This window comes from Eumetopias jubatus, unplaced genomic scaffold (assembly GCF_037043125.1).
Source record: "Eumetopias jubatus isolate StellerSeaLion01/CBP00866 unplaced genomic scaffold, mEumJub1_p1.0 scaffold_3, whole genome shotgun sequence".
NCBI classification, from domain to species: Eukaryota; Metazoa; Chordata; class Mammalia; order Carnivora; family Otariidae; genus Eumetopias; species Eumetopias jubatus.
In genome coordinates this window covers 22784863-22806638 of record NW_028274809.1, presented here as the reverse complement: position 1 = coordinate 22806638, position 21776 = coordinate 22784863, and the positions used below count along the sequence as shown (strand labels likewise).

At 37.4% G+C, this 21776-nt stretch overlaps 2 protein-coding genes across 2 annotated transcripts in view; both read right to left on the bottom strand.

Moving 5' to 3' along the window:
* Window positions 1-21776, bottom strand: part of ABCA12 (ATP binding cassette subfamily A member 12) — a 215468-nt gene that overhangs the window by 18595 nt on the left and 175097 nt on the right. The window contains exons 36-47 of the mRNA XM_088021951.1: window positions 21059-21255; window positions 20109-20269; window positions 18476-18712; window positions 17603-17753; window positions 14382-14634; window positions 13680-13766; window positions 12791-12884; window positions 9772-9899; window positions 7171-7258; window positions 5346-5451; window positions 1683-1737; window positions 933-1110 (exon numbers count right to left, since the gene is read on the bottom strand). Coding sequence (XP_087878077.1) covers window positions 933-1110; window positions 1683-1737; window positions 5346-5451; window positions 7171-7258; window positions 9772-9899; window positions 12791-12884; window positions 13680-13766; window positions 14382-14634; window positions 17603-17753; window positions 18476-18712; window positions 20109-20269; window positions 21059-21255 — 1735 coding nt within the window. The remainder of the gene's footprint in view (window positions 1-932; window positions 1111-1682; window positions 1738-5345; window positions 5452-7170; window positions 7259-9771; window positions 9900-12790; window positions 12885-13679; window positions 13767-14381; window positions 14635-17602; window positions 17754-18475; window positions 18713-20108; window positions 20270-21058; window positions 21256-21776) is intronic.
* On the bottom strand, window positions 16640-17038 carry LOC114215973 (10 kDa heat shock protein, mitochondrial). Its single transcript, XM_028112207.2, has one exon. It carries the CDS (start codon window positions 17012-17014, stop codon window positions 16706-16708), a length of 309 nt encoding a protein of 102 aa, XP_027968008.2. The 5' UTR covers window positions 17015-17038; the 3' UTR covers window positions 16640-16705.

Here is a 21776-nt window from a genome sequence, read left to right as displayed (position 1 = left end):
TTATTGTCCCAACTAATCTTCTCTAATATGTCATTCATCAGGGACTGCTACTTCAAATTTTTTACTATTAGTTGATTAAATTTTTATAAGCTTGATTATTTGGTACCATTGGGCAAGGCTATTTTGCTAACTTCTATTTCTCCACAGTAGTGGCTTTCAAACTTTAGTATGCATAAAACAACTTAAAGGATTTTGTTAAAAATACATATCCTGGCTCCACTCCCAAGATATCAAACTAGTAGGTCTGGAGTGGGGCCCAGAAATCTGCATTTCAATAAATGTCATGGGGAATCTGATATAGATGGTCCTCAGACCACAGAGAATGAGGGGAGGTGGATCTTTCCCCTAACTATTGGATGACTGTAAGACTGATGCAGATTTTTTTTCTTAATTTACTGACTTGTGATAATCTGAACAAGGTACGGTGAATAAAACTAATGCCTTCTTGGGGCGCCTGGGTGGCTCAGTTGGTTAAGCGACTGCCTTCGGCTCAGGTCATGATCCTGGAGTCCCGGGATCGAGTCCCACATCGGGCTCCCTGCTCAGCGGGGAGTCTGCTTCTCCCTCTGACCCTCTTCCCTCTCGTGCTTTCTATCTCTCATTCTCTCTCTCTCTCAAATAAATAAATAAAATCTTAAAAAAAAAAAACTAATGCCTTCTTTTTTTAAAAAAGATTTATTTGTTTTGAGAGAGAGAGAATGTGTGAGTGGGCCTGATTCAGGGGAGGGCAGAGGGAGAGGGAGAGAGTCTCAAGCAGACTCCCCTCTGAGCGTGGAGCCTGACATGGGGCTCGATCTCACGACCCTGAGATCATGACCTGAGGCAAAACTAAGGGTTGGACGCTCAACCGACTGAGCCACCCAGGTGCCCCTAAAACTGATGTCTTCTCCCAAATCAATCATGTCTTTCCTGCAATGACGCAAGTTACTCACCATGTCATAAATGAAGTTTGTCACCCAGTAGCATGTCACACCGATGCCTGAGATGTGCTGCAGCTGCTTGGCTTTGGTCTGATGCTCCCTTACAACATAGGTGACAAAGCTGGCCGTGGTGACAGAGTAGCCCATCAGGATGGAGAGCGCCACTAAAATGTCGATTAAGCTGCTCATTCTGTAGTTAGCAATAGGAAGAGGAAAGCATCCATGAGTTTTGGAACTCTTTTCCTTTCAGAAAGATTCATGACTAAAACCATCAACAAAACAGTGTAAGATTTGGCTCTGACGCAAATAAGTCTTCCTGCGAGGCAGCCAGATAGTATCTTCTACATATGACCCCAGATAAATATAACTCTAGTGCATTGGAATTGACCAGGGGTATTTGGTAAAAAAATAAATAAATAAACCCCGGTCTCCAAGAGTTACTGGGTGTATGCAAGGAATATACAGTTCTTGAGCATAGAAACAGTACTTAAATGCTATGCAGGGAAATGGAAATGATGAAGCACTTATGCACCTGACTTATAAAAGCAGCAGATTCTGACTCTATAGAAAGCAAGCTCACTTGGCAACCTCACTGTACAGACTTTCAGAAACTTCCTTTTATCCCGGTCAGTGACTTATATAAACAGCACTTCTAGACTGACATTCATTCAGATACAACTGTGATTTCCAATTATAGTACTTTATACAGAGGCTTGACTATATGCCGAGGAGTGAGTAGTCATGCCAGATATTTCTACTTACGTGGCTTGTTCTTGGTCTTGCACTCCTGGATAGGGATGACTATACATGATGATGCCTTAAAGAAGAGACAGTTCTTTTCATTAACAGATATTCAGAAATACCCATTTTTGGATGAATAATACATAATACTTTCCTCCTTATGCTGTAATTTTGCTTTGGGGATACTATTTTAAAGGAAAATTATTTCCCCCCACCCAGTCTCATCAATGCCATACAATTAATGGCACTCACATAAAAGAAAAAAAAAATGCTTTCACATTGTGCATGGAATTTTGGGAGAAGGGGCAAGAATTTACATTTCTTATATAGCATTTCCCCTCTATTACATTTTTGTTTTCCATTTTATTCTCTCCATCTAATCACATATGTTTGTATTTCAGTAGCACTTATTATATTGGTATTTAGACCAATTATATGAGGATCTCCTAAAAAACACTGACCACCCCATCCCTGTTTATTGCCTTTTGCTGGGAAAATACTGTAGCCTGAGAAGATCCCTCCTCTTTTACTACTTCCAAAATAACTATTGTTCTAGAACTCTACCAGGGTAAGGCTTGGGGGTTTCAGCTGTCCCTGAGGGATTTTCATTGAGACATAAAGATCCAAGAGAATTCAGAGAAACTAGCTGGCTCTGAAAAAGTAGTCACTTAAATCCAGTATAATCCTAAATTATCGGGATGTCCCATAGTCAGTTATAGTTTCCGAGTTAGAAGCAAAGTTCTTTTCTCCCCTTATCAGAGGATGTTGGTAGCCATAATTAGCCATAGTCAAAATGGCTAATAAAATATAGAGTCCAAAGCCAAGCAAGAACTTTCTCATTTACTGTTCACATAGTATATGTTTATTATATCAGGATATTAAAGACCCTTTCACAGCAGCCAAATAGAAATTATTCTAAAGTTATATTCTCTCCATTAACTTAAATTTATAATTTTTACTAAGTAGAATGTGACATATTTTGACGTTGAATTCTGCAATTGTTACATGTTAGAAAAAATAAATTAAAGCAAAACAAAGAAACAACAATCAATGCGGCCTATAACTTTAATCACATCATAGGGGAATGCACTTTTCTTATCTTTTGTGTAAATTAATGGTCTCTTTGTTTTATTGAGATTCAGTTTTCCTTGGGGCCCTAGTTAAACCTTATTGCTGAACTATAATATAGGCAGGGGGAAAACATTTCTTTTATTTCTGCTTGGTATTTCAGAATCAAGAACTTACTCTATTTCACCAGAGGAATCTTTGCAAATGCATTTACTCCACTATGAAAAATGCTGCTGAACCAATTGTTTTATACATATTTTTAGCAGAAAGCTCAAGTAAATGCATTAGGGTTAAGGATGCATATGGAAATCTTCTCTGTGGATTCTATAGCATCCAGCATAATGTCTGGAGTACAGTGATCAGTCAATGAATACTTATTAAATCAAATTGAATCTTAAAATTTCAATGATGTCCCCCATATACAATATACATTAAAAATAAGACATTATCTGTTTCTGTTGTCTCTATAAGTTGTCAACCTAAAATGAGATGCTTCCCATTGACCATTACTATTAATGCAATAAAGGGTTAGAATGAACATGAGGGTGGAGAGAATGATGTGTCAGTATATTTGGAACAGAGCGTACCTGTAGAACATTTGTTAGAGAAAACAAGCAAACCTATATTGTTTGAGAAGAAAACAATTTTCATGTTAAATTAACCACTAGAGGGAACCCCATGAAAATAATAGATATTGACATCACAAAGGAGAACTAATTAAAAGATATTTACTAGCATTATAGAATTAAATCAGTTTTACAGCTAAGCAAAATCCCAATTCATTCAGAATTCAACAAACATGCCTTAAAACAGCTAGTGTCATTGGGGGAGCAAGAAGGCAGGAGAGTAATTGAGTTGATTTTTAAAGACAGTATTACCATGGCAGACCCCATACATGCATTAAAAAACAAGAGAAGTATTTTAGGGTGACATGATTTCTTCTTTGAAGAAAATCAAACTCCTTCCCAAGAGGGTGGAAAGCTATCACTTTCATGAATCTACACAAGAAAAGCTATATATGTATATATATATATATGGCACATTACTACTAATTGCTATATAACTCAAACTAAGCCTTATTTTTAAACCTAAAATATAAATTTCCTTTTAGGGTCAATATAAAGTTTATGTTCCAGAATCCTTAATTCTTTAAATTCTCTAACTTAAAAAATGCAGTGCTAGGAACAACAAGCCTGCTAGAGTCCAGAGTGATCCAGATTGCTTTGGTCTTGGCAAAGAATACTACTAATAAATGAAACCTGAACACAGGTGTCAAAAGCCGATTCTTCAAAAGTGGCATTGGTCTCTTGTTCTCACCTACTTAGCATTTATACAGCTCTTATACTTTCATTATCTGTCACAGAAACAAACACCCTTTGTTCTGATGAAGACATCCTACCAAAAGTCAAGCGTTCCATCATATTTCAAACCAAGTTATACTAAACCCATCCGGCTTTAGTCACCATTTAATTTAATTTGCCACTTTTGACTATGCCCTTTATTGATGCTCTAGATAAGGACCATCTATCAGTCATGTTATTTTCTTCATGGTTCCTCCTGCTAGGAAAACGCCAAAGCAGTTGGGAAAAAATACTGTTGTCTCTAAAATGTAGACTGAAGGATTCTCTTGCTAGAATGAGTATTTGACTCTGTAATTTACTTCTACAATCACCAGAACATCCAGCACACACTATTCTGCCCAACAGTAAGGAGATGAAAGAAAAACAGAAGTTGGCATTTCTGAAAGATATGTTGTGTCTTTTTTTCTATTTAATAGGGCTATTTATTAGCCTGTTTATTTGGCTAGAAACGCAGTCTTGGCCAGCAAATAGGTTACTCATTTTTCTCCATCTTTATCATTATTAATTTTTAGGATCAGTGTGGGAAAATAATTTGAGCAGGCTTAAGAAGATGAAATGGTTTGACGAATAGTAATTGAGTTAGAAAAAAGTAAATCAGTCTCTTTCAAATCCCAAACCCTGTTTTGAAAACTATGTGGATGCCTCCTGGGAAATCCAATGGAAGGAGACCTGGCTGAGTTCAGAGAAGTATTAGAAAAATGAAGAGACAGGAGTCATACAGATCTGGGTTCAAATCTCACTTCTGAGCCCTAGAGAAATAATAGCAGAGACCAGTAATATTCATCCTGAAAGGCTGTTTTTAAGGATTAGCAATATTTCACATAAAGCACATACCATACGGTAAGTGCTCAATTAATGATAACAGTTTGGGTCAGGTGCAGAACTCTTTAGTTTAAAAGTTCTGGCTTCATGTTTAGAATTATTAACATTTAAGTATTTTTAATTTCTTAGCCTATATACAAGTAAATAGAAATAAAATATTTTCCTATGAGTTGTAGCTACTAGATGTGAGAGCAGCAATAAGGATGAAGTAAGCATTATCCTAACTTGATAAATGAGGAAACTAAATTAACCCGAAGTTAAGGAGATTATCCAGAATGTTCCATCTGGTGGTAGTTACCACTTTCAGACTCCTTTTAAAGATCTGTGATTTAGATACCATAAAATACCTGGAGGAAACAGGATCTAACATGCATTTTTATATGGAGAGAGGCAAAAGTTGCAATATAAGAAGCTTCTGCAAAAGTAACTTTACCGTGTCGGGCAGCATCGTATTTTGACATGTTAACTCGCAGGAGGAAATTATTCAAGCTGTTGAGGTAAGCTGGAAGTGAGTGATAGCCTTCTGGATCATACCATACCTGTTAAATTCCAACAGGAGGCAAGATCAGTATTGTGTTCAAATAAATTAGGCTGCCTTTACATCTGACAGCCCACAGAATTTATATTTAAAAGAAGAGCACCAATTTCCCAATAACTTTTTTTATCTTGGAAGATTACAACCATTCCCCAGAGTGTTGACTACACACCTCTATGTTTCCAATTTAGAGATGGGCAGAGATTGGGAAAAACATTTTGTTTCCCCTGTGTGATAGCAGTAAGTTATTAGTTACTCTGTACCTTCTCCATAGGCAAAACTGGAAATAAACTGGAGAAATCGTTAACATCTCCATCTCTGTGGGACTAGAGCTAAGGCATCCTCAATAATAATAATAATAACAACAAATGGCATCTAGGTCAGGCTGTACAAAGAAATTAAATACATACACAAACATTGTGTCCTTAGCAAAAAGACTGATAATCTGGAAATTCTAGCACTAACTTTCCATTCCTAGTTATAATCCACACAGAAGTGAGTTATGGTATTTACCTTCTCTGTCAAAAACAGAGGGTTTTAAAATACTGCTGTGTTTCAATTCAAGAAACCCAGTTGATAATTTAAAATCACACGAGAGAAGTTATTTAATATTAGAACTCTTCGTTTATGCAAGAATGTTGACTGTGTGTGTGGAGAGAGAAAGAAAAGGAACAAATGGTGGGGGGAGGGCATTCAAATCTCCAACTCTACTGTCTACTTTCTATATGACCTTAGGAAAACCAGTTAAAATAGGCCCCATAATATTTATCTCATAGGAATGTTGTGAGGACGTAATCGGGTAGTTTGTGTAACAGGTGATTCTAGTCCTTGGCTTATCACAGTTACTAAATAAATATTAGTTTCTCTACTTCCCCCAAGTCTATATATGTCTCTTACTACCAAATGATAAATATGTGAAGGATGGTTTAAAATTCCTGACTCCAATAGATCATATATGTGTGAGTCTGTGACTCTTGCTTGTTTCAAAGCATAGGTATGATCTAGTTTAAAAAAAAGAAAAAAAAAGGAAAGCCAATAGGAGTATTTATCTCCATCAAATTCTGTTAAGTATCCATGTTCTGTAAGAAACAAGGATAACCATATATGATATATACGTAAAGAAATATGCATAAGACTTTAATGTATAGCTTAATAAAAAATTATAAAAGGAGTACACCCATTGAACCATCACTCAAGTTGAGGAACAAAAATTGCCAGCATCCAGAATATCTTCTCTGGGATTCTCTGTGTCCCTCAAAATCATGATATTCTCTAAACAATATGGTCGAGTTTTGCCTACTCTTAAAGTTTATGGCATATGAAATCATGGTTAAGTGTTTCTTTTTGTTTTTTCTTTTGTTTATTAGTAATGTTTGGGATATTTACCTGCTTGTATGGAACTGAGCTCATTTCATTGCTGAAAGTTCTACTGAATGAATACACAACAATTCATTTATTCTACTGTATATGGACATTTGGGGTTGTGTTTTTGGCTAATATGAGAAACACTACTATGTAAATTTTTGTATATATACCCTGGTGCTTGTGTTTCCCTGGGGTAAATACACAGGACTGAACCCTGGTGTTACAGGGAAAGCATTATGCCAAACAGCTTCTCAACTTGATTGCACCCATGTTTTGTTTTGGCCTCATGAAAATGCTTGAGCATTTCAAGTTCACATTCTCATTTGTATGACATCCCAGAAGAAAGGTTATAATTTACCTTAGCAAGTGTTCTATTGGCAGGAACTGCTGTTATATCAAAACGAAGGTCTTTAGTCAAAGGCAACCCAAAACTCCAACCTCCATACCTATATAGAATAACAAAATTTATATTTCTTTTAATGGAGAAAATATTCATAAATGGACCTAAATTGTTTAACCAAGGGCTCAATGTTTTCTTTCCATTAGGAACACATTTAAAGTATGAAGTAAATACTGCCTGGCAAATATTTTACATTTTTATTGATTTCTCTTATCATATTTTAATCTAAAGTGTACATTATAACTAGAAGTAAAAAGTCCTTTTAAACAATTGCAAATGTGGAGTAATCATTCTGAAAATAAGTGATATGTAATCTAACCAATTCCTTCAACTTAACTGGATCATCCACCATCTCAAAAATTATAGTATTTTAGCCCTTAAAAATACTTTTTAAAGAAGTGATTTAATACTAAAGTGATATAAGATCAGTTCTCATGATTTTTCAAGTGGCTCTGTTTTCTTCAATTCTCCAGACTTTTCCCCCTAGCTTGTCCCCTGGTGCTATATACTTTTTCTCTTCCTGGGTATCTGTAGGTTAATTGTGCCTATATAATTGCCTGGTACTCATCAGTTCAGTCTCTTAAAAATAAAAAGTGGATTTAAAAAATTCAAACAGTAATTTTAAGAATAGATTAGTTTAGATGTCCCAAATTAGGTTTGTTAGATAAACAATGGTGCAGTCACACTAGACTAATCTTGTGACTATCATCCTAAATGTGATGTTATAGAGCTGTAATTTTTTTTTTAAAGATTTTATTTATTTGACAGAGACACAGTGAGAGAGGGAATACAAGCGGGGGGGGGTGGGAGAGGGAGAAGCAGGCTCCCCGCTGAGCAGGGAGCCCGATGTGGGGCTCGATTCCAGGACTCTGGGATCATGACCTGAGCCAAAGGCAGACGCTTAACGACTGAGCCACCCAGAAGCCCAATAGAGCTGTATTTTTGACATGCAAAGAACACTACAGTATATTGTTTATTTTTTAAAAAACAGGTTTTAGAAATGTTTGTTTTTAATAAACCTCATTTTGTTGAAAATATTTACATGTATCTGTGTCTAGAAAATTTCTGTAAGGATATACAATCAATAGTGGTTATATCTGGTTTTATTTCTGTTTATATGTAGTTTCTAATTATTTTACAGTGAACAGTCATTTGTGCACATTGAGAAATAAAAGAGGGAAGAGATAGAGGAATGGATGAAACAGTAGCTATTTGCAAAATGACCAACTCTCCCTCCCCCAGCCTTATTTGAGGTATAACTGACAAATAAAAATTGTAGATCTTCAAGGTATACAACGTGATGTTTTGATATATGTATATAATGTGAAATAATCACAATCAAGCTAATTAAAATATCCATCACCTCACACAGTTACCATTTTCTTTTTGTGTGCACCTGCATGCCTGTGCATGTATGTGCGTGTGTGGTGAGAACTCTTAAGATCCATCCTCTTAGCAAATTTCAAGTATACAATACAGTATTGTTAACCACAGTCACATTGCTCTCGATTAGCTCTCCAGAATCTATTCATCTTGCATAATGAACCTTTGTAGCTCTTGACCAACATTTCCCCATTTCTCGAAACCCCCAGACCCTGGCAACCACCATTCTACTCTCTGCTTCTGTGAGTTTGACTATTTCAGATCCCACATACAAGCGGGACCATGCAGTATTTGCCTTTCTGTGTCTGGCTTATTTCACTTAGCATACATAGTGTCCTCCAGATCCATCCACAGTATCCCAAACACAAGCTTACCAACCTTACACCCATGGCAAACCTTTGGGTGGCTTAGGTATGAGCCTGTGGCCTTGCTATACATGGACACATTTTATCCACACACAGTTAGCACAATCTAAATTTGAGATATTTATATTGGAACTAAGGCCAATTATCACCTAAAGCCATGCCCTAAAACTCTCCAAACTGGAGATGCCTGGGTGGCTCAGTTGATTAAGTGTCTGCCTTCAGTTCAGGCCATGATCTCAGGGTCCTGGGATCAAGTTAAAAAAAAAAAAAAAACCCTCTCCAAATTGGTGTAATCTAGTCAATAACATTTTTGTCTCAAGGAAAAAAAATATGTACAAGTTTAACAATACATTTTTTGCAGCCTAAAAAAAAAACTCCAGTGCTTTTTAATTTCTTAAAATGAGTCTTAATTTGAGGAGGTTGATATTTTTTAAAGAATTTTCACACATAAGACTGTTTTGATAAAATAGAGAATTTAACCACAAAATAATCAATAGAAAATTTCATCTATTTTTTTAGAAGATTTATTTATTTTAGAGAGAGAAAGCATGAGCAGGGGGAGGAGCAGAGGAAGAGGGAGAAGAGAAGCAGACATCCTGCTGAGCGAGGAGACTGATGCAGGGCTTGATCTCCCTGAGATCAAGACCCCTGAGATCATGACCTGAGCCGAAACCAAGAGTCGGACACTTAACAGACTGAACGACCTAGGTGCCCCAGAAATTTTCATCTATTGTCTCAAGTTCAGAAGGCAGTTGCCATTAAAATTTGAAAGCAAGATATGCTAAATTAATATATTATAGAGTGTTTTTACCTCTTTTGCGTAAACTCATTAGCAGTTGATATAAGATAATTTTCCAAGCGGTGCCCAGTGAGGTTGTAAATTATTTGAGAAGAGTAAGTTCTTCTATGAGGTGGAGAATAGTTAAATTTAGGACACTCCTGAAAAATAAAGTTAAAAATTAAGTTCTTTGATGCTTTGCAAATCAAATAGACAACGTCAAGAAGTTTTGGTCTCGCGACTTGTCTATTGCTGCAACAGGTAGAGTGTGATAACACTGTCTTCTGACTCTGAAGAGCTTTGAAAAGGAAGGAATCTTCCTATTCCAAGAAATTAGAGTAGTTATTATTTATATAGAACACATACATATGTTTAGGACTCACTTGAAGCCAAAAAGAACACAACTTAACCAATGTGCAATTTTCTTTTCACTGTACTAAGAAGTTTGATATGCGTGGAGAATAACATTAAACTGTAAGATAACTCAAAATTCCCTCGATAATTTATAGGAAAGAAAAAATGTTTGCCTAGAATTGAAAAGATGACATTAAGGGACATAAGTTCTCAGGGGACAGCAGTGGATGAGTTTGTATTGTATCATTTTTTAAGGTACTAAACCTAAGTGTCAGAGCTCAAGTTTACATATATCTAAATCTATATAACTTAATGTTAAATAAATCTAAACCTAATCTTTACATATGTAAATTTAAAGTTATATCAAAATAAATTTTGTTTATATTGCAAAGTTGCTTATATAGTTCTATATGCACATATATGTATATTGCAAATTTAATAGAGTTTCTGTATACCCTTCACCCAGTTCTTCCCATTATTATTAGCATCTTACATTACTGTCATTGCATATTTGTCAAAATTAAATGCATTGGTGCATTACTATTAACCAACCTCAGAGCTTAGTTTTAACCACTTATTTTTATGCTCATAAGCTTTCTGCACTTCCTGACCACTTACTTTTCACTGAAGCTTCCCATGCTTCTCTGACATGAAGTTTAGTTTGGGAGAAGCCTAGCATTTTTCCAGTTTTCCTTCCATCCCTTCACATGATGTCCCAGAGCCTGAGGCTAGCACCACACGTGCACTGAGAGCAGAAAGTTTCAGACTGCTCTAAAAAATGAATGCTGAATTTCACCTTACACATCAAGTTGGGTCAACATTTAGATCACATTTATAGAATGCTACTGATTCCACAATTAGAGACACCTTATGTATGCAATGTAATTATTAACTTTAATCTTTTGTTGAATTATATGTACAGAAAAGCACATATAAGTATGCTTCTTGATGCATTTTTTACAAACTGAACACACCCATGTAACCAGAAACCAGATCGGGAAACAAAACAATGCAAGTACTGGAGAAGGCCCCTCATCATGTTTCCTTCCAATCACTACCACTCCCAAAGTATCCAGCACAGAATAGTTTTGCCTGTTTTTGCACTTAATATAAATGGAATCATATTATGTATACTCTCTTGTATTTGGCTTTTTCCACTCATCATTCACTTGTGAGAATCCTCCATATGATGTGTATAGTTGTAGATCAAGCATTCCCATTTTGCTGTATATAGAATTCCAATGTGAAAATACATTACATTTGATTTATCCACTCTACTGCTGGTGGGAATCTGAGTGGCTATTACAAATAGTATTGCTATGAATGTTTAGTATATGCCTCTTGGTGAACATATTCACACTTCTGATGGGAATATAACATGAATGGAATTGCTGATCCCATAGTTTATGTATATCTTCAGCATTAGTAGATATTGTCAAAAGTTTTATATACATATTTGGTGATTTATTTATATATTTCTTTAAAATTTTTATTTTAATTCCAGTTAGTTAGTATACAATGTCATATTAGTTTCAGGCATACAATATATTGATTCAACAGTTCCATACATCACCTTGAGCTCATCACAGCAAGTGCGATCCTCAATCCCTATCACCTATTTCACCCATTCCCCACCCCACCCTCTCTGGTAACCATCAGATTGTTCTATAATTAAAAAAAGTCTGTTTCTTGCTTTGACTCTCTCTCTCTCTCTCATTTTTTCCTTTGATTAATGAAATTTATCTAGATTCCAACTTTAAATATTAAATTGACTCTTACTGTGAACTATGGAAAATACATTAAGAATTTCAGAAATTAGCCAGATTAAATGAGGGATTAGAAAACTCTTTTGAGTACTGGGTAATGCTGGTATTGAAATATGCAAGGATTCCAGAAGATGTTTGTGGGATCCCAGCTTTCATTGTTAGTAACTGTCTTGCATGAGAACACAATAATAGGTTGCATTTACAGAAAACATTTCATTCCAAAATATTGTACAAAGAGTTCAAGGTTCAATGATATAATGCTACTAAGAAAATATTGCTAGATTCCTCTACTGTGGGGAAGTAAATTGACCACAAAGTCACTCTCAGAAACTAACAGTAACCTCTTCTCTTCAACAATCTTTCATTTCCCTAGTGAATTTGGTTTTCTTAAAAGTATGTTAAATTGATAGGCCCAGAAAAGTAAGGTGTGTATCTATAAAATACAGATGGCATAAGGGATGGTTGGATAATCTTTTCTGTTTCTATCAGGCCGTGGATTTTTCTTGAATGCTGGAGGTGCTCCTTAAAGACAAATGGAGTTCTGTTCTGGACTTACACATTGCTGACTTCATAGCTGACCCCAAATGGGCAGTCTTACTGTTTTCAAATATGACAATTGTGGTGGCTTTGTTGTCTGAAACATAGAACTTTCTGGTTAGAACTGAACTGAGACCAAAAATTCATTTTTAGTTGGTTTCCACAAAGACTGTCATAGAATTACCTGCCTTTGGAAATTTATTCTGAGATGGATTTAAAACAGTGACCTGAAGTTCAAAGGCAATATTTCTGAGCTGCCCTGCTCCACATCTCTGAGCTACTAGCTTCCATAAAATGAAATTATACTGACTCTTTGGTAACCTGGATAGATCTTTCAAGTTTCAATATTTATTCCTTTCTTTTTCCTACTTCACTGAAATGGAATTCCATCTTACCTGGATATTTTCTGAGCAGGAGCAAACACCAAAATTGGTGATAGGCTCCCCACTGGTGTTCCATTTTCCCAGACTGTCTTCCTTTAAACACCTTCTGCAAGTAAAAATGAGTGAGGTATGTATGTGTTCTCATGTTTATGTATGAGCATACAAACGAGTATTTGGTATTAAATTCAGGTGTACAGTCTTAGGTATAGTTTGCTGGTTTTTCATAACTCAAATATACATTACACTACCATTTTCAAATGATTTGACATTTTACAGGGGATAAGAGAGGACACTTATTGATAGAACAGTGTTGAAACCAAAGCTCACTGAATTGTTTTATTGTGGCAGGATGGGGCTTTTTGACCCCTTTCTTCTCTGCTCTTTCATCCTGTCCTCTGACAGGAAGGGGATACTTTAGCAAAATAATGCACCAATGTCAGGTTCACATGCACCATGTACCATCTTGGAAGTTCGAATAGGAAACACTACATAGTGCAAAGACAGGGATTGGAGTCCGAAGACTTGTATCTTAGTTTTAGCTGCACAACTTAGAATCTATATTGTTTTTTGACAAGTATCTCAGTCTTCATGAACCTCAGTTTCCCCATCTTAAAAATGGGATTAATAATTCACAGGGTTGTTGTGATTGTTAAAGGGAAATATGTACAGGAGAGAACTCTACAAATTATAATGCCCCTAATGTTTATTATTACAGCACAGCTTAGCCACGGAATGAACTAGAGGGGAGAGAGAAAATCTGTTCATACAGATCTCCCTCAGGGGCGGCACTTCTCCAGCCTACAACACACACCCATTCATCCACACGTGCACATGTACACGCACAAACTGGAGTGTCAAAAAGAAAGGGAAAAGAAAACGAAAAAACCCGAGAACCACTTACGGATCACTGATGTTCAAACACATGTTGTCGATGCCAGGGAAGTTCCATAGTGCTGAGACCAGGGCTTGTGTGCTTGGGTGAGAATTCCTGTAATAGTAAAGGATAGGGACAAATTTGTGATCCTCCACTACTCTTTCATATTAAAGTCATACTTATGAATAATTTGGAAAAATAAAATATGCTGTATGGGAGAGTCTTCTTAAAAACCCGAGAAAGACTCAGTATCAGGAAAAAAAAATAAGTATCATGGAAAAAAAATCAGCACATATCCTTCTTCGGCTGCCTTGTTATTTTCCAAACATTACATACATTTAGTGGTCACCTATTGTATATATGTAATAATACCAAATTATGCAGAATTCCGACCTACTATCTTATATTTGTGAGGTCATTAAAAAGTTATTTGCTATATATTACAACAGATTGGGAAGCCACACCTAGCCTGGTTTTCTTGATTAAAGTCTTGTCATTAAAAATAAAGACCTACAATAAATTTACTTTCAGACAAACACAGGAACTCTTAAAAAGTTATTCTTTGGCAATAGAACTGTCATGTTGCAATAAATCAAAACCGTCCATTCCTTTGGCAGAATCAGGTACAGCGCCTCATAATTCTTTATTCTTCAGCATTGCATGCAGTCATGGGGGCACAGCCGCACCTCTGGAGGCACTGGGGAGATGTTTTAAAGGAGAGAAACTTACGCATAGAAGGCTGTCTGTTCAGAGGTACCGTAGAGAGATGGGGAGATCTGGATCTCTGGATAACTGTTGCTAGAATTTCTCAGTGTGCCAAGGCCCATGGCAGTGGTGACAAAGACGATGGGGAGGATAACCTGAGCAATGAGACCTTTCCAGTTCCTGCGGGTGTGGTGGAACCTCTTAATGAGGATAGCCATGATCTTCTTCAGTAACAGATCAAAACCACCCAACCTCTCTCCCCTCGTCAGGACTTTGTCTGATTAAAAAAAGGGGGGGGTGGAGAGAAATAGAGAGAGAGAGGTTTGATACGGTTCTGGGAAACATGATAAATCACATAACAAGGTAACTTCAAAAACCATGGGTGGATGGTATAATGTGATGTGGTAGGAATAGCTTGTATTTTAAAGGTTCTGAGATGAGGTCCAGCTCTTCCTTTTTTAACTTTGGGACTGAGCCTCTCCAAGTCATAGAGTTTTATGTAAAATGCTTTGCAAATTATAAATCACTATGTACAAAACATTAGTAGTTATATACATAATCATTTTACACGTCAAAGGGAGAGATTCACGATTTGGCAAATGAATATTGTCCCCGATCTCCAAAGTCTCAATGCCTGCTCGGTATGTATTGCTAATTACTGATAGTCAAGAGATAGCTTCTATCAAGAGACTGAATTCAAATAAGATAAACAGAAACCAACACATGAAACTAATATGACATAAACTAATACAACATATAACTTCAGTTTAAAAAAAAAATAAATGGCAACCAAAACATCTGCCTAGTCTAAAAACTCATTCCTACTGTGGGTAACTTAGTGATTATAAGCCTAACTGGCTCTCACTTTAAGGTGAGGTCCTGTGAATTCTCCTTACACTTGGGAAAAGGGAAATGCTCTCCTCCAAAGTGTGATTCTAGTTCAAACATTCGTTCATTACATTCTCTTTAGACATCTGGACTGATTATATATGGCATTTCAAAACTCCATTTTTACCACTAGAGTCACAAAAAAGAACTCATTGGAAATAAATGTCTACATTACCCCCAACCTCGGGAAATGTTCTTCAGGTGTGGAGAAAAATTCCCTGGCTTCTGAACATAAGAGGAGCCGTGGAAGCCATAAACTGTTGCTTCCTCTATGGTGCTCTTACAACTGATAATTCCATAGCCCTCCCTAAAAATGTAACATTCTCTCCGAGGGCCTGCCGCCAAGCACTCCTCTACATGCAATAAGATGACTGTCAAGTCTGTGGATAGTTTTAATTCTCCATCACAAATTATACAGCACAAAAAATCATGATCTTCATTTAGCTGATAAGGAAAAATACAAAGCTGCTTAATTTAAAATGAATTCCAATTAAACAGAGTGAACAAGTTTAAATGCAAACTCATATCTCTGCAAAGGGGAATTGTAGAAGGAGCTGAATATTTTAAGTTAATTAGTATGCTTTTCTGTTTCTTGAGAAATTACATGTGGATGACTTACAGGTGTATCAAATGGAGCAAATGTGCTTTCTAAAAGATAATGTCAGTGAGGGAAACATTTTGACTGAAGAATAGTTTCAAATTATGAGACAAATGCAGAGGCAAATACATAACATTTACTTCCTGAAGCAGATGACCACTTTCTAATCAAAGTCCTCAATTCCATGGGCTCGACAATTATATTCCCCAAAAGATGATAAATGAGGAATATGGCAGAGGACAACTGAGACTCCCAAGTTCCAGAACTATGCAAACATCAGAGATGATCTTTTCTAAGTTTTAGAGCCAGGCAAATGTTTAATTAAAAGTTCTGTTCCTAGAGATTTTTTCCAAGTTAAGCAAACTGTTGAAATGACTATTCCATAATTTATACATCATTTTACTATATGCTTCCTTAAGTAAATAGTTTCCAAAGGCAGAAATTAACTGTCAGAGAATAAGAGAGGATAAAAGTTATTTTCAAAGGAGCCCAATTCCTCAGTCATATCAAGAAGCACGATTTTTCAAACATGTCTTGTGTGAGGAATTGGGTGGGTGGGGGGGAACCTATTATTATAGGTTCTTAGCCATGGAGTCTGACTTCATCAAATCTGAGACCTCCCCCAAAAGCATTTCCTCAGAGCCTGAATATTCTCATCACCTGAATTGTTCACAGAAGGGAAAGATTAGACATGTTTCCCAATGAGGCCCCATAAAGAGTGATGGCTCTTTTTTTTTTTTTTTTTAGTTTGGATACCATTAGTTTATTATAAAAGAGAGACATGAAAATTATTTACATGATGAAAGACTTCACAACTTCACTGGAATGGGCAGCTTCACTTCATGCCATTTTAATAATGATTTCAGTCCACATACTTTCCGAGAATGTCACCATCTCTAAATAAGAAATAATCCTTGTCATCTAGAACTACTTTGGTGCCTCCATATTCTGGGAGAAGAAATTTATCTCCAACTTTCACACTAACTGGTTGAATCTCTCCACCCTTTCCTTTAGAGCCCGATCCAACAGCTACTACTGTTGCTTGCAACACTTTTCCTTGAGATTTTTCTGGAAGCATAATACCTCCTTTGGTTACAGTTTCAGCTGCGCTCCTTTCAACTAAAACTCGGTCAAAGAGGGGAAGAAACTTTCTAAACGCCTGCCCTGCCATTACGCCGACCGCCGCAGGCGGTACTCCGCTCTCGAGCTGCCGCCTCTGCAAGAAGACCCGCAGTACGACCCTTCGGCCACGTGAACGTGGGAAAAGGCCGCCCAGCGCGCAGGCGCGCTCACTCCTACCCCCTCCCCCGCTCCTCCCCCGCTCCTCCCCGCAAAAGAGCGATGACTCTTTTATTATACTTTTTTCCAATGACTCCTCTGCTGAATATGTTTAATAGCAGTCAGCTACCTTACAAGGTAATTTTGTCCATTATTGGACAGCAGCAATTACAGGAAGGATTTTAACTTGTCGAACACAAATCTGAAATTGTAGTAAACACCTTGAAAATGACTTCCGGCAGGTATAAGGAGTACACACCACCACCACAACAAGCAAGTTCTCTCCCATTCTTCGAAATATTTTTGAAATAGAGAATTTGATTTCATTTAACAAATACTTGGTATGTTAAAAAAAGAAAGCTTATATTTCTTTATTCCTTTTGAATTTAGAAAGAAAATGTGAAGCTGAATTTTTGCCCTGTGATTTTCTCCTTTATGTCATTTAGGGGAATTAAGCAAAACATGCACATTAGATTTATACCATCTCTGTCTGTGAAACTGCTGCTGCTCACAGATAAATCATCAGGAGCTGAGATGCCATTGGTACCGGAATTTCCAATTTTCTTTTGTGTTAAGTGCTCAAGACTCATACTGCTATTTTTTTGTGACTCTTTAGTCAAGTTCAGAAAGACCTAGAAAGAGAAGCCAGGAACACTTCATTAACATAAAATATGCATGTCCTTTCTACTTCCTAAGTTCGATTTTGAATTTTTATCACATTTATTGAGACAAACAAGTGTGAATTTAAATGAATATTTTTAACAGTGACTTTGAGTGAACATTTTTTTAACCATACAACTTTATTACAGTATTATTGACTATACACCCTATGCTGTACTTTTCATCTCTGTGACTTACTTATTTTATGTCTAGAAGTTTGTATCTCTTAACCCCCTTCCCCTGTTTCAGTCATCCCCCACCCCCCCTACGTAAACACTTCGGTATGTGAAAGGTACGTGTTCTCTAATTGGATAAACGTGTTTGTTTTCAGAAGTCACTCTTACATAAGAACGGTACTGAGATAGTTTGAAGATTTTCTGATGTTGTGAAAGGTTTATTTAAAATATTTCTTTACTCTTTTTAAATTTTTTTTAAGATTTTATTTATTTATTTGAGAGCGGGAATTAGAGAGAGCATGAGAGGGGGGAGGGTCAGAGGGAGAAGCAGACTCCCTGATGAGCAGGGAGCCCGATGTGGGACTCGATCCCGGAACTCCAGGATCATGACCTGAGCCGAAGGCAGTCGGCCAACCAACTGAGCCACCCAGGCGCCTTCTTTACTCTTTTTAAAGAACTGTGCATATTTATTCTCAGGGAACAGCAAGTTATATCAGCTTCAAAAAGAAGAAACGCACCTCTTCCACGGTGGTGTCTGAAATACCGTAGCACCCGATGTTGAGATCACCCATGCCATTGTCCAGTGCCCTCAGGAGTGACAGGTAGGCTCCTGAGACTTTGGTGCTAAATGGAGGAAGCACATACACCAGCTCTCCCCCGATGTCCTCCTTGAGGTAGGCTTCAGGGAGGTGTGATCGGATCATTGCTGTCACGGCTGTCGTGTCACATGTTGTATTTGCACTTAGGTTTGGACTCTAGGGACAAAACCAGAAGTTACCACTCCTTTGTCCTTACACCGTAGTGACGCCCAAGGGTCCTCATCAGAGGGTGGTGAGACTCTTTTGGGCCACCCAGACCTGAGTCAGATGACACATCCCTCCTCCAATGGCTCCCTGTCCCACGGGAGTCCCTAGAGCTGTCTGCAAGTCACTGTTCTATTGGCTCCATTCTCCCGCCTGCCCCGTCCCTTCTCCAGCTTCACTGCCCACTACTCATTGCCCTCTCATCTGCTCTACTCCAGCCACAACAGCTGCTTTGTGTTGTGGGAGTGTTCTGCCCTCAGGCACACCCTCCTTGGGGCCTTCTCAATTGTTGTTCCTTTGCCCCCAGATAATGACATGGGTCCTTCTCTCCCAAGCCCCAACTCTTGCTCAACTGTCATCTTCTCAGAGACCCTTCTCTTCCTACCCTACGTAAAACGGCACCACTCGGCATTCTCTATTCCCCCTTCTCTGCTTTATTTCTACCCACAGCATTTATCACCCGATAATAGACTTAATAGTACACTTAATTCCACACACTCTATCAGAATATAAACTCCACGAGGGTAGAGATTTTAATATCATCAGTCCACTGCTGTATCCCCAAGGTCTAGAACAGTGACTTGAGCACACACTAAGGCATAAAACACACCTAATATATATAGGTCTTAATGAATTAATGAATATAAAAATAAACTGCTTTTTATTTGGAAGTCAGATCAGGATGTTCAGATACAAAATAAATGATTGTAGTCAAAGCCAGCCTAATGGCATACACATCTTGCACAGTATTGATAATCATGCTATTTTTAGGTGGCACAGGGGTCCTTAGTCAGCAGCTGTTCTTCAAAGATGTCAAAGCATCATTGGCCTTAGTTAGTCTTCACATTGCCACTTGAGGGGTACTGATCAGAAGGTGCATACACAACTGCATATTCTCTTTATTTGCTTTAATGCAAACAATCTAATTTTTAGCCTTATAGACTGAAATGCTAGGGAAACTAATAGGCTCATCCTCCATCAATAACTTTAGGATATAGATCCTCTAAAAAAAGGATCTATATCCTAAGGTAAAAACCTAGTGCCCTGGTTCTTGTTGGGAGATACCAGACTAGGAGCATCAGCATCACCTGGGCCCTTGTTAGAAATGTAGTCAATTGTGAAGCCCCATCCAAGACCTAATGAATCAGAGACTTTTGGGGTGAGGCCAGAAATCTGGGCTCAACCAAGACCTCCAGGTGTTCTGATGCTCCCTTAAATTTGAGAAACATGAAACTAACATATTAATGATGAATTTTAGCAATTAATAAGGTTGGAGAGATTCTGCCTCCATTTCACACAAAAATTAATTTATGACTCTATAATGAGGTGTATTTTCTCTCTTACAAACCTTTTTCTTGGTGAGTGTGAGGTGATACCCATCACCAAATGCTTCCTTGAGGTAAAATGGTGACCCACAACAGCGCAGCCCACCCTGCTCCAGGAAGGCGATGCGGTCACTCAGCACTTCAGCTTCGTCCAAGTGGTGCGTTGACAGAATGATTGTTCTGGCTTGAAAATACAGAGAAGAACCACTGAGAATGAAAAATTAAGACACAGTTCCCGAGATCTACAGAGATCGCACAAGTAAATCCTGTGATTTATGAGGAGAAGAGGCACATTTTATGAGATAACTGAAAAACTGACCAGAAGGAGCTTTCAGAATAAAGAGAAATTCAGAAGGGTGTTACTAAATATCTAAATATCTGTTTTCTTATAAGTTGGCAGCTAATAAGCATTTGCCATGCCGTACGGCTAGATGTCCATCATTTAGAGTGTGCGTGTTAGCAAATCCTTCCTTAGTTTGCTCCCTTGTCTTCATTTTCATTTTTCCTCTCTCTGTTTCTGTCTCTCTCCCCCTCTTTCTTCACGATGAAGAAGCAATAATTTTAAAGACTTTTTGAATATTCCTCTCTGATTAATCCACTCTACGCTGATTGCTTCTTTGCTTCACATCCTGTTAGCACTTGTTTAGTCTGTTTTCAGTTTATTTTCGTTTGTGTATGTTTGGTATCTCTAATTAGATTCTAAGCTCCTGGAGGCAGAATTTGGGACTTCTATCAGATGTGCATGCTCTCAGAAGGGCCAGTGAAGTGCTCAACTCACCATCCTCAACTACATGGATATTAACTAACTGACCCAGAAATTTAGTGGTGGGAAGAGAAAAATTGTGAAGGGGAAGACCCCATCTGAGACTCTTAATGGAGCTTCGAAACAGAAAAGGTGTAAAGTTGGTTGCATGCATCCCAGAGGGCAAATTTAGGCCTGCTGGGTGCAGAAGTTATAAGAGGGTACTCATACCAGTTTTGTTCTTGGATATAACATCCCAAATGCTTCGGCGAGAACATGGGTCAACTCCAGTGGATGGTTCATCCAAAATGACTACCCGTGATCCACCGATAAGAGCTATAGATATGGATAACTTCCTCTTCATTCCTCCTGACAATGTTCCAACTCTCTTATGACGATGGCTATACAGTCCAGTATCTTTTAGTGTCCTTCAAAAATAATGTGTGGTGGTTATTTTTGACAGATAAAATATTTGAATATTTAAAAAATACAATAAGCACTTTAAGTAATAGGTCTTTACTAAGCAACTATTATGTGCTCAGCAAGGTGCAATACACTATTGAGGATTCATGATATAGTTTTTTTTATTGTTTATCATTTAGTTGGAGGCACAAAGTTAATACCCAGAAAACACCACCAGGGAATATATGGCTCATTTTTTATTTGTTTCTCTAAAAATATTTATGGAGGGCCTGCCTGTTTTGTGCCAGACCGTTTTATTAGTTTCTAGAGGAAAGCAGTGAGATGATATTCCTACTCATAAGGAGATTAGGTTCTAGTGTGTGTATGTATCAGAAGGGATGCAGATTAAATTTAGTCAAGAAACATATTTCCAAGTAAGTTTATAATTTGCCAGGTAGTGACAAGTGCAATAAAAAATACATGAAGCAGGGAACATGAGATAAGGATTGCCTGTGGCATGTTATTTTAAGCATCTATTTTATATATG

Bases quoted from the DNA above. Each gene is read 5' to 3' on its own strand.
- LOC114215973 (XM_028112207.2), bottom strand. From the start codon at position 17,014: ATGGCAGGGCAGGCGTTTAGAAAGTTTCTTCCCCTCTTTGACCGAGTT.